General features: G+C 37.4%; 1 protein-coding gene across 1 annotated transcript in view; it reads right to left on the minus strand.

Annotated features, from left to right (window-relative positions):
• Positions 1-13,736, minus strand: part of UBN2 (ubinuclein 2) — a 56,433-nt gene that overhangs the window by 14,737 nt on the left and 27,960 nt on the right. The window contains exons 7-14 of the mRNA XM_080606313.1: positions 11,492-11,562; positions 10,633-10,762; positions 9,178-9,296; positions 8,451-8,564; positions 7,327-7,470; positions 3,788-3,838; positions 2,365-2,407; positions 148-1,686 (exon numbers count right to left, since the gene is read on the minus strand). Of these exons, the coding sequence (XP_080462439.1) occupies positions 148-1,686; positions 2,365-2,407; positions 3,788-3,838; positions 7,327-7,470; positions 8,451-8,564; positions 9,178-9,296; positions 10,633-10,762; positions 11,492-11,562 (2,211 nt within the window). The remainder of the gene's footprint in view (positions 1-147; positions 1,687-2,364; positions 2,408-3,787; positions 3,839-7,326; positions 7,471-8,450; positions 8,565-9,177; positions 9,297-10,632; positions 10,763-11,491; positions 11,563-13,736) is intronic.

The raw sequence follows: 13,736 nt of genomic DNA on the forward strand, positions 1-13,736 counted from the left end.
CTAGTTTCATCAGCATTAGCATTTATACTAGGGAAAGTGTAAACATTAACCTTGTGACTCATTTTCAAATCAAGATATCGTAAGCCTGTTTACAAAGCATGATAAATATTAATGTCTGATTTAAATGTAAACATCTTAGATGCATACCTGCACACTGGCTGCTACAACTGGAGACCCTGAGGCAGAAGATGGTCTGTGTGGAGTTGACAATTGTTTAGTAGCACCCTGTGTTCCACTTCCTGCTCCCCCAGACAGACTAGTCCTACTAGCTCCACTTGAGTTAAGGTTACTGCCTCTGCTGGCAGGTACATTCATTCCAACTCCACCCAAATTATTTTTACCAACAGTTCCAGAAGGAGAAGAGTTGGGCAATTTTGAAGAAGCCTGAGGGTTCTTTGCAGGCTGAAGGCCTGAGGTGCGATTAGAGGGCAGCAAATTCATTGTGGGAGACTGCCTGCTGATATTTACACCACTGGTTTGTTTATGAAGGGGGTTGTTGCTGGAGTGACTACTCTGGGAAACTAGTGCACTTGAACTGGAAGAACTGGGTGTTGTTGCAGGCCTGGGGGATGAGGTGGACTTAGATGAAAATTTAGGCGATGCATTGGGCTTGGGTGTCACAGAGGGCTTAGATGCGGTGGGCTTGGGAGAGGCAGCAGGTTTGGGAGAGGCAGCCATGGAGAAGGGAGGCTTGAAACCCTGGGAAGAAACCTGTGACACCATAGCCTTGGCTAAATAGTTACTAGAGGTAGAGGTGCTGGATGTTGTCCGAGAAACCAGTGGGTGAGATACTTGAGAGCCACTTCCAGATGAGGGGTTAGACAAAGGCAGGCGATATACTACAGACTTCTCTTGAGCCTTGATGACTGGTGATGAGCAGGTCAGTTTGGGATTACTGCTCAATTTCACCACTGGATTGGTCTGTGATTTACTAATAGTTGCTTGTAAAGGAGATACATATTTCTGCTGTACAGCTGAATGCTGGTGCACCTTTGTCATTTGTGATGTTGAGGAAGAACCACCTTGAATCTCAGAAGATGATACCAGGATATTAGCATCCTTGGGTCTTTGAGAGGAGGTGGAAATAGCTGCTTGGGTCTTAGAGGAAGAAACATGGGTCTGTGAAGAGGAAGAAGCAGCTTGGATCTGACTTGACCTCTGTAGTCCTTGCTGAAGTAGCTTGGCTGGCAAAGGCTCTAAGGAAACCTTAGGATTTTGAATTGAAGATCCAGCAATAAGGCCTGAAGAGATACCAGTGTGAACTAAGTCCTGGGGTTTCTTTGGTACTGGCCCCGTGTGACCAGCAATAAGACTTGATGAATGGGGTGTTTGAGTGGGCTCTACTTTCTTTGAAGTTGCCAGGGGCAACTTGCTCATAATGCTTGCCAGTTTCTCTTCCCTCAGCCCAGGGCGAGGTCTGGATGTTGGTGTCTCTATGGTGGATCCAAGAGGTGATCCCTTGGCACCATTATTGATAACTGCCAGAGCATCAGAAATAGAGTCCAGTGATGGTGGGTGGAAAGAGAGGTCTTCATCCAGTGAGTCGTCCAAGCAGATAGTCTCTGGAGCTGGTGTGCAGCTAGAGCTGGCTGGGGTGCAGACAGGTGCGCTGGTACTCAGTGTAGTAGCACAAGTTGAATTGACTGAAGACGTACAGGTTTTCTGTTCTTTCTTTGGACTGGAGTCCTGAGAATGAAGAGATAAGAAAAGACAAGTTTAATAGCCTTTCTGGAGGAGATCCAAAGTCTTACTTCGTTTAATACTATTATTCTGTACATTCAGTGGAACCCAAAATCTGAAATTTTTTATATTAAGATATAGATATTTAGATGTCAGATACTTGTGTGCTAATTCAATATTTGTATTTTAAAGTCTAGTGCTGTTGCTCCACATATAAAAGTGCCCCCCACAGTTAAGAATAATCTGTGCTGTGAAGAACAGGATAGTTAATCTGACCACTAAGTAAAAATTGCTCCTAGGCTAAGACAACACCTAATCATGTCTAATGAACATCTCTATCAACTTATGCTATCCTCCCAACCACACATTTTTCCAGTGTTGCCGCATTTAACACAAGCCAAAAGCAAACAAACCACATATTAAAAAAGGGAACTTTGATAGAACTATTTCCTTCTTCATAGTCAATTTTCAAAAAGCTATATAAGCTTAATGTCACAAAGCTATACAGAGAAGTCTCTTGTATTACTTAGCTTGGTAATAGGAGCTTTAAACCAATATGCTCTTGCAGCATTTTCCTTAAATTAGCATTTACTAGTGGAACCCTTCTGATAGATTTTTTTTTTTCCTGTAACAGAGGCAAGAAACTGTTTGTATCAAATGGTCATATAAAAGTCAGACATTTACCTTCACTTTGGGTTTAGGTGCCAGAATCACCTTCTTCTTTGCCCTAAATCAGAAGAAAGCAGAGGAGATAAATGCGCATTAGAAGACAAAAGAAGGGCAAGTAATTTTAGTTTCAACTGTCACCCTGATTATATCCCAGTAAACTAGAAGGATGACTACTGTGGTCAAGCTTTTATAATAAAGCATTCTTGAAATAGAAAAAAAATCTCTTAAAATAAAGGGTGGGGGACAAGCACACGGTTAATCCATTGTTGTCATGTATCTTTATATAAGTTAGATGCAAAATTCACTGAATTGCTGATATAACCTGATGTATATCAAAAGTTATTTGTTTTGTACTTTCTCAATTTAGAGAAGCTTCAAAGCATCAAGGCATTTCAGCCTCTCACAATCTTACGAATTTATCTTAACAGAGCTTTATCTGAACTGGCGATACCTATAATAGTCATACTACTTCGCCTTACATTGCTGTTTTTGTCACTGAGGAAGGCATATACTTTATGCTCTCATTTATATTTCAAACCACAAACCCTTTTTTTTTTTTTCCAGACAAGTGTTTTGTTGCTTGCCAACTGTGAAACAGCATACCTAAATTCTGTTTGTTGCAGCAAGCCATTTAGCAAGGTTCCAGTTTTGGTTCTTCCTCCCCCTCCAGTGTAAGTGAACACCATAGGACCAACTTCAGTTATGCAAGCAAAGACAGTACTGAAGACTATTAGTTATCTGCTTCAGCTTGGAATTTAGACATTCCACATCTTGTCTATTTCTATTTCTTCAAAAGGATCACCAGATTAACACTTTACAGCTCTTTCAGTCCTCTTTTCTAAGCAACTAGGAAAACACCTGGTTAAAAAGACTTTTCTGTAGATGGACCACGGCTCAGTTTTGCCATTATGTAGAAAAATATCCTATGTTAATCTTAGCTATCAGGAGAGTTGTAATTTGGGTGGTATTCAAAGCTGTAATTGGTTATTTGAATTCTGTTTAAGTGAGGGTAGCTCCTGAGTGGGCTGTGGCATTGTCTGAAAATCAAGAACGTAAAATTCCACTAAGATACACAACCTACTGGAGCTACAGAGACTTATTAAGAAAATAAAAGAGTAGAAAGTGCTGGGTTCAATGTAAGATGCTGCAAAGCAAAATTTAGGCAGTACATAGTGCTTTGGAATAATTTGAGAAGGTGTTAATCCACAAAAACATCCACCTAAGTTATCTAGCCACTTCAAAACCAAGTTAAAGTACAATACCACAAGAACATCATAGGTATAAACCTAAATTAAACAATCACATTTATCAACATTTTAAATGGCTTCAAACAAATCCCGAAGTATTTCCCTTCTCTCCCCTCTGTCCAAAAAGAGATTACGTGAAGATGGGAAGAGATACTATGAACTGAAGATATTAGTAAGTTGTCAATACTCACGGAGCAGAAGTGAGGTGATTGTGAACACTCCGACTTTCTTTAAAAAGCATCCTGGAAGAGTGGTGAGAAAAGAAATGTAAGGTGATTCACCAGGGACAGTCAACATACAACCACCTCATACACAAGTACCCTTGAATTTTTAGAAGAATCCTTTGATTGTCTGTCCCCAAAGTAGCCAGCAGGTAGTTTGTCTGTATTACTACCATGATGCAGATACAGTCATAAACAGAAGAAGGATAAATAAAAAATGGTTAAGTATACATTCAAAATACATGTGTCAATGGCCACAAAGAAGTTTACATAATACAGTACCACCTCCTTCAGCAGGACAGAATAACATTTTGAATTCTGTCCTCAAGGGCTAAAAAAAAATATTTAAAATACCAAATTAAGGATTATTGCAAACTCTTCTACATGCATGTTTACATGTTGAACACAGGTTTGGGTTTTGTAGGTTGTGGTTTTTTTTTTTTTTTTAAAGCTTACTATAGTAAAGTTAGAACACAAGAAACAAGCTTGTGCCTAGTTGTCTTCAAGATTTTGTATAGGTCATTGCGTACCATCTCTGTGACTTCAATTACACTGTATTTACACACATACTTTACTACAGAACAAGTGATACAGCTCCATGAGTGACAGGAGTTGCCATGATAATGTTAGCAACCCCTGCTCTGGGAAGTGAGAACAATTCCTGACCTGCATCTATACTACAGCTTGCTATCCAAATGCAGCTATAAATGTACTGTTAATGAAAACTGCCTACCTGGAAGTAGGGAAGGGGAAGTGAAACTAAAATATACAAGATTTTCCTACATCACTGCCATCATGCTGACCACATCATGAACAGCTGTCTAAACAAGAGCTTTTCACCACTGAAAACGCATCCTGTAGAGCTGCAACAATTCTGAAAAAAACAGGTATCTACAAATCTCATATCTGTATTACATTGCTCCCCATCAAAGACTACTGAATGCCTATGAAAAACATCAGAAAACAAAAGGAACTTTCCTCATTACAAGTTCCACATGCCACTTTCTGACCCATCTGGCTTCACCAAAGTATTTTCCTCCATGCCTTCTGCCCGGTGCTTTGTCTACTCCTTGCTCTTTTTCAGTTTGGGGGCATCCCAGGCACCAGTAATTTGTAACATTATCCTTAGAGGTTTAAGGCAAAGCATAACTGCCACAGGAACAGAAGTCAAAGATACAGTACAAAGAAAGGCAGCAAGAACACACTTAGAAAACAATCACTCCACTGCATATGTATATTTAAGCTATAACAGCTGATGAAAGAGGTCAGGATGAGATTGCCTCTGTGACATGATTTGAAGTGTGCTATTCGACCTGTAAGAAATAAATTTGCTGCAAGCCCACTTGCAAGACCATCTCAAAAGAAGTGAAACTCTTGGAATTAAAAGGAAAAAAACTTCCTGTTCTTTTGACTTCTTTTAAACATACACATATTTATATTGCAGGCATTTTCAAAAACAGATGTGGAATAAATACACAACCCACTTAAAAGTGGGTTACCTCATCTGAAAAAGCTTTGAAATCCTTAAGGACAAGAAGAATTTCTTTAAATCCATGAATATCAGTAAAAGAATCTTAGGAGGCTGAGTATGGAAGTTATACACGGAAAAGTAATGTGACAAAGCAACACTACAGTTGTGATACACATGAAGAAATGAATTTGGTGCAGTTCACAGTTATATCTATACCTCATGCTTCTACAATGAACTATGTGGAATGTAATACAGTTAACTTTGGAAAAGCAAGAAAATTTTCCTCTGGTCTGAGCTCACAAAGTTCTAGTAGTATAGGCGTACTCTTGTTAGTAAGCATTCCCTAGGAAATACATGGGCATTTCATGTTAAAAATGACCTACTGATTTTTTTCTCCATTTCACATAGTTTCTTCTTACACAAGGCCATATATAAAGGTTAAAAATTATAAGCCTTCAGCACGATCTCTACCCTAGCATCCCCCCAAAAATAAATGTAAATCCAGCATATGAACAACACATGCTGTATTAGGAGTTATCACTGAGACAACAGGAAATATTTGCTTTTTCTCTTTCCATGTACAACTACCTACAAGTTCTGACAGGTCACTTCCTAAATAGAGAGCAGGGGACAGTACTCCCCCAACCAGAGGATCTAGAACCATTTCTGTAGAACTTTGTTTACAATACCATGTAGTAACATCATTTCCCCCAATTACTGATACAGCCTCTGTGTGCCAAGAAAGATACTTTTACTATTACCTCACAGAAAAAGGATTTAAAAACAAGTTTATTTCCTACATACCCAAGTCATTGAAAATTATTTACTTAGTATGCTTTATAGCCAGAATTCTGTTTCTCACATCACAACTTCTGACAAACTTTTCTTTTTGACCAATTCATTTTATTTTGGTCATTGCCTGTTTCAAAGTTGCTTACTACTGCTTGAAACATGCTTTTAGACAGAAAGCAGGTTGCTTAGAACAGTTGTGCAAAAGCCACCTGAACATGGTGGTCCTGGGCTCCAGCTGGTTCTGTTTGAGCAGCTGAGTTTGAGCAGAAGAGCTCCAGCAGTCCCTTCCAAACTCAGCCATACTGTGAAAGCAACTTGGATCTAAGCAGAAGGTAAAACCCCTCCCATAAGAGGTGAGGAGAGGTTTTACCTTCTGCTTATATTTTATACATATATCACATTGTATTTTGAACCTGTCAGAAGCAAGTCCAGTACAGATGCTGTGAGGTTTTAAAACAAACGAAGTTCTTTTGCTTCCACTGACAAATGAGAACATCCACCTTTCTGGCAGAACTGCTGAAAGGAACGATGGTATATGTTCCCATTCTAACCATCAAGCTTAACACGCTATAAGTAGATGGTTGACACTTGTGCTTTGAGGCCAACAGTTCTGTTGCTTGATTACTATTGCTCCCACTTTATTTTTCCCCCTTTGCACGGTTGTTCTCTTAACAAGTTGTTAGGAATCAAGTGTAAGTTTTCATCAAGAAACTGATTTATTTTGAACCGTAGCATCAGAGCATCCTAAATGCATACACAAAATAAGATAAAAATCTTAAAATCTTAAATGTTTTTTAAAATCCAGCCTCGAAGTTCCCACTCATAATTCTGAAGTCTAAATCACACTGCATTATCAGACTATTAAAAGCATACCGACAACATGGCTTTATCATTTTACATCACAGGAAAAACTTTCCAGTTACCCTTTTCTCTCTCTCAGTATTTCCCTCCAAGGAAGCATCATGGACTATGTTATGAACTCCAGCAAATTAAGTATCCAACAGATGACAAAAGCAATAATTCTCCAAGAAAAACAGCATTTTTTCAGCTCTTGGGCTTGCAAAGATGACAAATCTAATTTCTTAAAAACTTTCACTCTTTTTTTAAAATATTCTATTTCCACTGACATATTTTAAAATTTTAAACAACATTAAAGTATACTGTTGAGTCAAACCTATCTCAATAAATAAGGCTCAAGAAGCAGTTTAACACCAAAAGGAATAAATATAAAAAACAGGTATCTTACCTTGCCTGCATCCAGCCTTTAGGCCAAAGTGGTTTCACTTCTGTTTCCATAAAGGTTTTGAGGTAATCTTCAGCAGACTGACTTCTATTTGGCTCTAGCTCATAGCATCCCAGCTTGATCTTAACAAGATTACACAACAGAGACCTGCAGAAAGAAATACAATAGATATATTGAAAGAAACAATCTTTTCAAAAGCTCAGCAAAAAGACTGAGAAATGGAAGCACTGATGCTGTATAGCTGCTGTCCACTGGCAGTTGTAGAAACAGTTCAGCTCTTTTCTCTCAATTTTATTTTATTTTTTTAAACTTTACCACTGTATAAGTTGCTACTACAACTGGTATGATCTGCTGCTGTTTCCAGCAGACCACATGGTTCATCTCTTTTCATCCTCACCATCATTTTTTAATTAGTTTTACATCTTTGTCATTGCCTCATAACTGAAACATCTTCTCTCACTTTGCTCACAATTACCTTGATCTCGTTTAAGATGGAAAATGTCTGTGATATGAAAGCAAGTGAAATCCACACTACACTGAATTATTTCAGCACAATATTCTTTCTGACCAGGATGATGTCTTTTACTGTCCTTAAAGATATAAAAGTGCACACAATTAAGTAACACTGACCGTTCTAAGTCTTGTGAATGAAAAAACGAATTTACATATCTCATCTTTAAGTATGGCTCCCTTCAGGTCAGCCCAAGTTATACTGTTTTATACAGATATAATATTTATTCCATTATACATACATATATTCCATGAAGATTGCTTCCCTACTGTCTTAACATACTATGGATGAAAAAAAATCAATGTGAGAAGCCCAACAGCCCTTTTCAATATTTATACTTGTTCTAAAATTAAATTAATAATTTCCCATGCAAGTTCTAAGTTAGAGGGCTCTGCCTGCTTAAAATTGTTGAAATATAGATAATCTCAATTTTCAGTAAAATCTACTCTAAGGAAACAGAGAATTCAGCATGTCAGATAAGAATCTGTGATGCTCTTCTGAGAACTTCAGAATGTACTTCTGAGAACAATTATTTATTAAACACCACCATGTTATAAAACACACACCTATATGAAGTCAGTGAAAAACTTTGATGGCAAAGGTAGTTTTGTCTCACCTCACTGTGTCATCCCAATGAAACTTCTTTCTGGGCCCCACAACCCTCTTTCCAGGTTTCTCATCATCATCTTCCTCTGATCCATTCTTCTCTCGTTCATCTTCTGCTTGCAACCTACATTTAGAACAGCTGTTTACAGGTGTACTACTACAGACAAAACATTTAATTAGAGGAGTGTTGTATTAAATGTTAGTAAAAAAAAAAGACCTGTCTTCAGATTCTCATTATACCCTTCCTGAAAGGGTAAACAGCTTATCTTCCCCTCCTCACTGCTTCACGGTCCTCAAAGACAAGTACAAGTGAAAAGGACACACTGTATGGATGTTGCCAAGGATGCTGATCAATCTACTAATGCTTCTTCAAGTCTAAAGCCAGCTAACTCTTACGGAAACAACTGCAATATAAAGGAACAAAAGATAATCGTGAACCTGAACACACCATCCTCCTACTTTCCCTCCACTAATGCATCACACTGGGTATCTCTGGTATCCTTCTCACAGTTTACAATTTCTTTCCCTCAAGATCTATTTCATTCAGTTAATGGGATTTCTTTCTGAAGTCCGGTGATAACATCACTTAGATAATACCAACTACTTTGCACAACTCAACTTACAGGCACCTGTAAACGGCAGCTGAGTACTTGGCAGAACTCAGAGAACGAACAACATGGAGACAAACTTCCGGGTAAACTCTAGAATGGAAATGTACGGACTCCAGAAATACCTACTTAGCATTCTTAGCTTGATTGCGGGCCTGACAATCCTCTTGGTATTTGCATAACTGTTCAGGCATGACATTACTGACAGCTAGTTTCAACTTTTGCAGTGGTTCTCTCAAGCGGTCATCCTGTGAAAAAAAGAAACACTGAAGTAGTCCTATTAGATGTAACGTAAAGGTCTTTTCAAAAAGTTTCGCAGAAATTTTCCCCTCACTCCCAACAGGCAATATTTCCAGTACTAGCTATTGACTGCAGCAGTACTTGCCCACGTGATACTTGAATCCTGTGAGGTGCAACAGCGTTATAGAAATGCATATACTTGAAATTTCTCATACAACTAATGAAATCTTGAGACCAGAAATGATGAAAGATAGGCACAAGGAAACAAGCCACGAATATCCCAAAACATTATGACACAATCCCATTAAATAATCCTTTCTAATCAAAATAGGGAAGAAAACTTGAGGTAAAAAGCAAGATGACTTGACTGATGAGCATCTCAACACTTGCAAATAAGTATCTGATGAATCAAGTCTCCCAAAACCTCTGTGGTATAAAAACATCTCGGTAATGATGAAAATCTATGTATTGGATTATTATTATTGTCTGTGTATAGATTATTATTATTATTATTAAGTGTAATTTACATACCTCAAAAGTAAGGACCATTTATAGAATCATCTCCAAATATTAAGAACTCCAAACGTTAGTGATATCGTACTATACACTTCCCTATATGTTTTAAATTATCTTCCCACATCTAACTTCACATTCTTAGTCATAACTGTTTCCTGAAAAGAACTAGGATGCTATATGCTATTATATCTTAATGCTTAATTTAGAAATAGCATATGAAACCGAATTCCCTCTAAGCAGGTTGAGTTCTCTGCATACACAATCATCAGATCCTCTGCAAGATTTAGACTTGATTCTCATCTAAAGAACCAGGTCAGGATACTTCAAAATCACAGATACCTCTTTTTATTTGAGAGGAACACACATTCTTTAAGGAAAAAGCAACTGCAAATAAGATATAAAGCACGTGTAAGACTTAGCCATAAAAGCAGTATATTTGCACAAATAATATAGGCTGGTCATCTATTATCAATCCACCCTTTTTTTCTTGGCACAAAAATGTATGAATGCAATAGCAATTTTTGCTTGTCATAACCATGATTATTATGGCTTTCTAGTTCTTTTACTTTGATATCTACCCTGTGTCCAGCTTTCAAGATGAAAGCATTCCATTCTCAAATAGAAAGGTCTGAAATACTTAAAATATTTGTTCTTTAAGTAGTGACAAGAACGCTCACACAGGAAAAAAAAGTATTTATGCTGATCTAGCAACTGTTCCAAAATCTTTTGCTTTATTGGAGACAGTGGGGGCTGTTGCTCTTCTCTTCTGCATTCTTTCCTTACTGTTACATAACTGACTCACACTGGAGCTACACTCCCCCCCATTACCTGGACATTGAGGTGTAACTTCTTCAGACGCTTTATCAGTGTGTCCTTATTGCATGGCACAAAAGCCTCAAGGTGAGAGTACACTCCATTGCGGATGGCAGGATTTATCTCCTGTAACTGTAGCTCAATACTGACAAACAAACAAGAGACAGCCAACCAGTGAGGTACTCCAAGATGAAGATGACAACTGAACAAAAACCTAAGGAAGCTTTGTATGCATAACAGATTTTAGCTATGCATACTAGAAATAGCAGGTTGGGACAGATTTTTAGATATGTTAAACTAAATTTTGAGCAAAGGAGGAAGTCTTAATGGCAAGAAACCACTCAAAAAAGACTTTCGAATACATACTTCCCTGGCAATGTTGAATATTGTATTTACAAATTGTATTTACTCCCACCATCACACATCAATCTTGATAAAATTTGGCTGCTTGTCTTCTAGAGGTTACTTTTTTGTTCTTTAATATTATTACAAGCATAGAACCCTCTATATTAAATGTTTAGTTGAAGGATTACAGAGTAAGAATAGTCAGCATTTTTCTTCATGAAAGCTGAAGATGTTTTGATTTATGAAGATGTGGGACAGGAAGAAAAAATGGCAATTTTGTTGAATTTTACACATGAAGTCAAGGACATAGGGCACTACAAAACACTTTACAGTGGATAAAGACAGACAGATAGTCATGACAGGAGTTGTATTCATATATAAATCTCTTTAGCTAGTAACTAGCTTAGACTGATCTACCTTCATTGACTTTTAATGGCTTTGTTGGAACAACCTCATTAATACTTCCTCTTCTGTACTTTTCCTTTCACCCCATTTCCAAAAAGGGAAGGTTGTACAGATAAGCACTTACTCCAGCAGAATATTATTCATGTCTTGCGTGAAAAACTTCTTCCTGCCTTCCTCATCAAACATCTTGGCGGCCTGAAAATACAGCAATAAAGAACATTCAAAAGTTCATAGAGCTCATTTTATCCCAAAAACATTTGTATCTTTACTTTTACAGCTATATCATTCCTTGTTTTTTCTTCTTAAATTTGGAAAAACCTTACTACACTCAGCTATTTAGAAAAGAGGTGAGAATTACTATTATATTCAAATAGAAACTCCTTGCTCTAGTGCAAACAATCATTCTATTTAGATTCTGTCTGCACCACTGATGTTAACATACTAGTCTTTTCAATAACCATGAAGGGAAAAAAACGGAAAAGCTGTTCTATTAGCTTAGAGCCAGCAACATCGTTGTCACTGATGACTTTAAAAGGAGGAGCATTGCTTGATGCTCTTGCCTGTATGACTCATCAACACTTTCCTACTCTCTTCCTTTGTCTGTTATGGGCCTTGCCCAGTTACAGCTTTCCAGCTTTCCTAGATCCATCTCAACCCTGCAATTTCTACACAACTCCCTTGCATCATCCCTCTTTTCTGGTGCTGTCCAGCATACTCTCTATCTTTAGACTAGGAGTGAAAACTGGAAAATCTCTGTCCCACTAACTCTTCTGTATTCCTCTCTGGTCTTTTCCTGACTTATGAGATGGAAAAAAAAGCAAAATTACTCCTACACATACTTCCTTTATTTGAAGTTTTTCCTGGTCTCTCAGGAATGCCCATGCAGAATTACCATTTTTGCTCCTATCACTTACATTTTCCACAAACCATGACAGCTCTTGTGAAAAAGCCAAATCAATTCCCTATACTGCTCAACAATTCAACAAAAATCAGTAAAATCTCCTCTCCAGTGTCGCTTCACTCTGCAAATTTATGAAAGTCAAGAGAAAGAACACTGAGAAGCTTATTGTCTTAAGATATTCTAGCACTGGGATGAGAGCATGAGTATTTGAAGGGCTGGAAAAGGATATGCATGCAAGTGTGGTATCATCATACTGACTAATAAACATTAGAGGCAGTCAACATGCTATGTGGCTGAATATTCAAATTAAAAAGACTCTTTAATCTTGTCTTTAAAAATTTTTAGTTATCAACTTGTGACAACATAGCTAAAAACTACAAATTTAAGCATTAACTTGACCACATTCCTTTATTACTATTAAATACTTACTGTTCTTACTCTCTGTAAACGACCCATGTATGTTTGAAATTAAAGTATTTTCTAGGAATGTAAACTCTATACTGCATAGGGAAACAGGGGTCTGTTGCTCCATCAGAAACTGTAAGGTAACCAATCGTCTTGAATGCTTTACCATTTCAGTCATGAACATATACCAGAGTTTTTTTAGTTCCTGTAAGGACTGCACTCCGCTCACTACTTTCTACTGTACAGTCAGCTGCTGAGGGGATGGTACTATCTATTTTAATCTGTTTTAAGATTACTGAAGCATTTGCTCTGCTAAAAAAATAAGAAAGGTTATAGATGTTTACAAGTGATAAAGATACCAAAAAGACAAGTTTGAAAGTATTAAATCCAGTATCTTTAAGGATAATTAAAACAAGGATTATTACTTTATGGTTTATAGAAAGTGGAAGGAAAGATGCTTTGACATTTCAGTCCCAAAGAGATCTTAAAGCTAATTTCATCATTATGCTATTGTACTTAACAGTGTTGCTGGTCTTTGAAGCGAACACCACCAGCAGACTCAAGAAACACATTGCTATTAATGTTTTTTTTTTTTGTTCCACAGATTATCTTGACAGCTACCATCACAATAGAAAGTAGCCAATCTATTACTTCTCTGCTTGTGTGCAATGCTGTCTGTAGTTCAGAATTGCACACTGAGGGAACCCGAAGACATTAATCTACAAGAAGAGGTCAGGAAGTGTTCATTATATACAGCCAGTGGCTTTCTAATTTTATTTTATTTTTTTATCTTATCTAGATATCTAACAACTTCATTCATGGAACATGGTTTTTGGCTACAGATTCTTAACATTCTTTGCATTAAAGAGCACTAAATGTATGAGACTGATAAGTGCCTAGAAAAAACTGTACAGGAACCATTTTTCTTTTTTCTCCTTTCTAAAAAGATTTTCTCCCTCACTGATAACGTCTGTTGATGGCAATTTGTAGAAGGTAAGGAAGTTGCAACCCTTGAGTCATTACAGTCTAGTTCTTCCCCAAGTCTACATGTAGACTTGCTCTG

This window comes from Anser brachyrhynchus (assembly GCF_964034855.1).
Source record: "Anser brachyrhynchus genome assembly, chromosome: 1".
Classification (NCBI taxonomy): Eukaryota; Metazoa; Chordata; class Aves; order Anseriformes; family Anatidae; genus Anser; species Anser brachyrhynchus.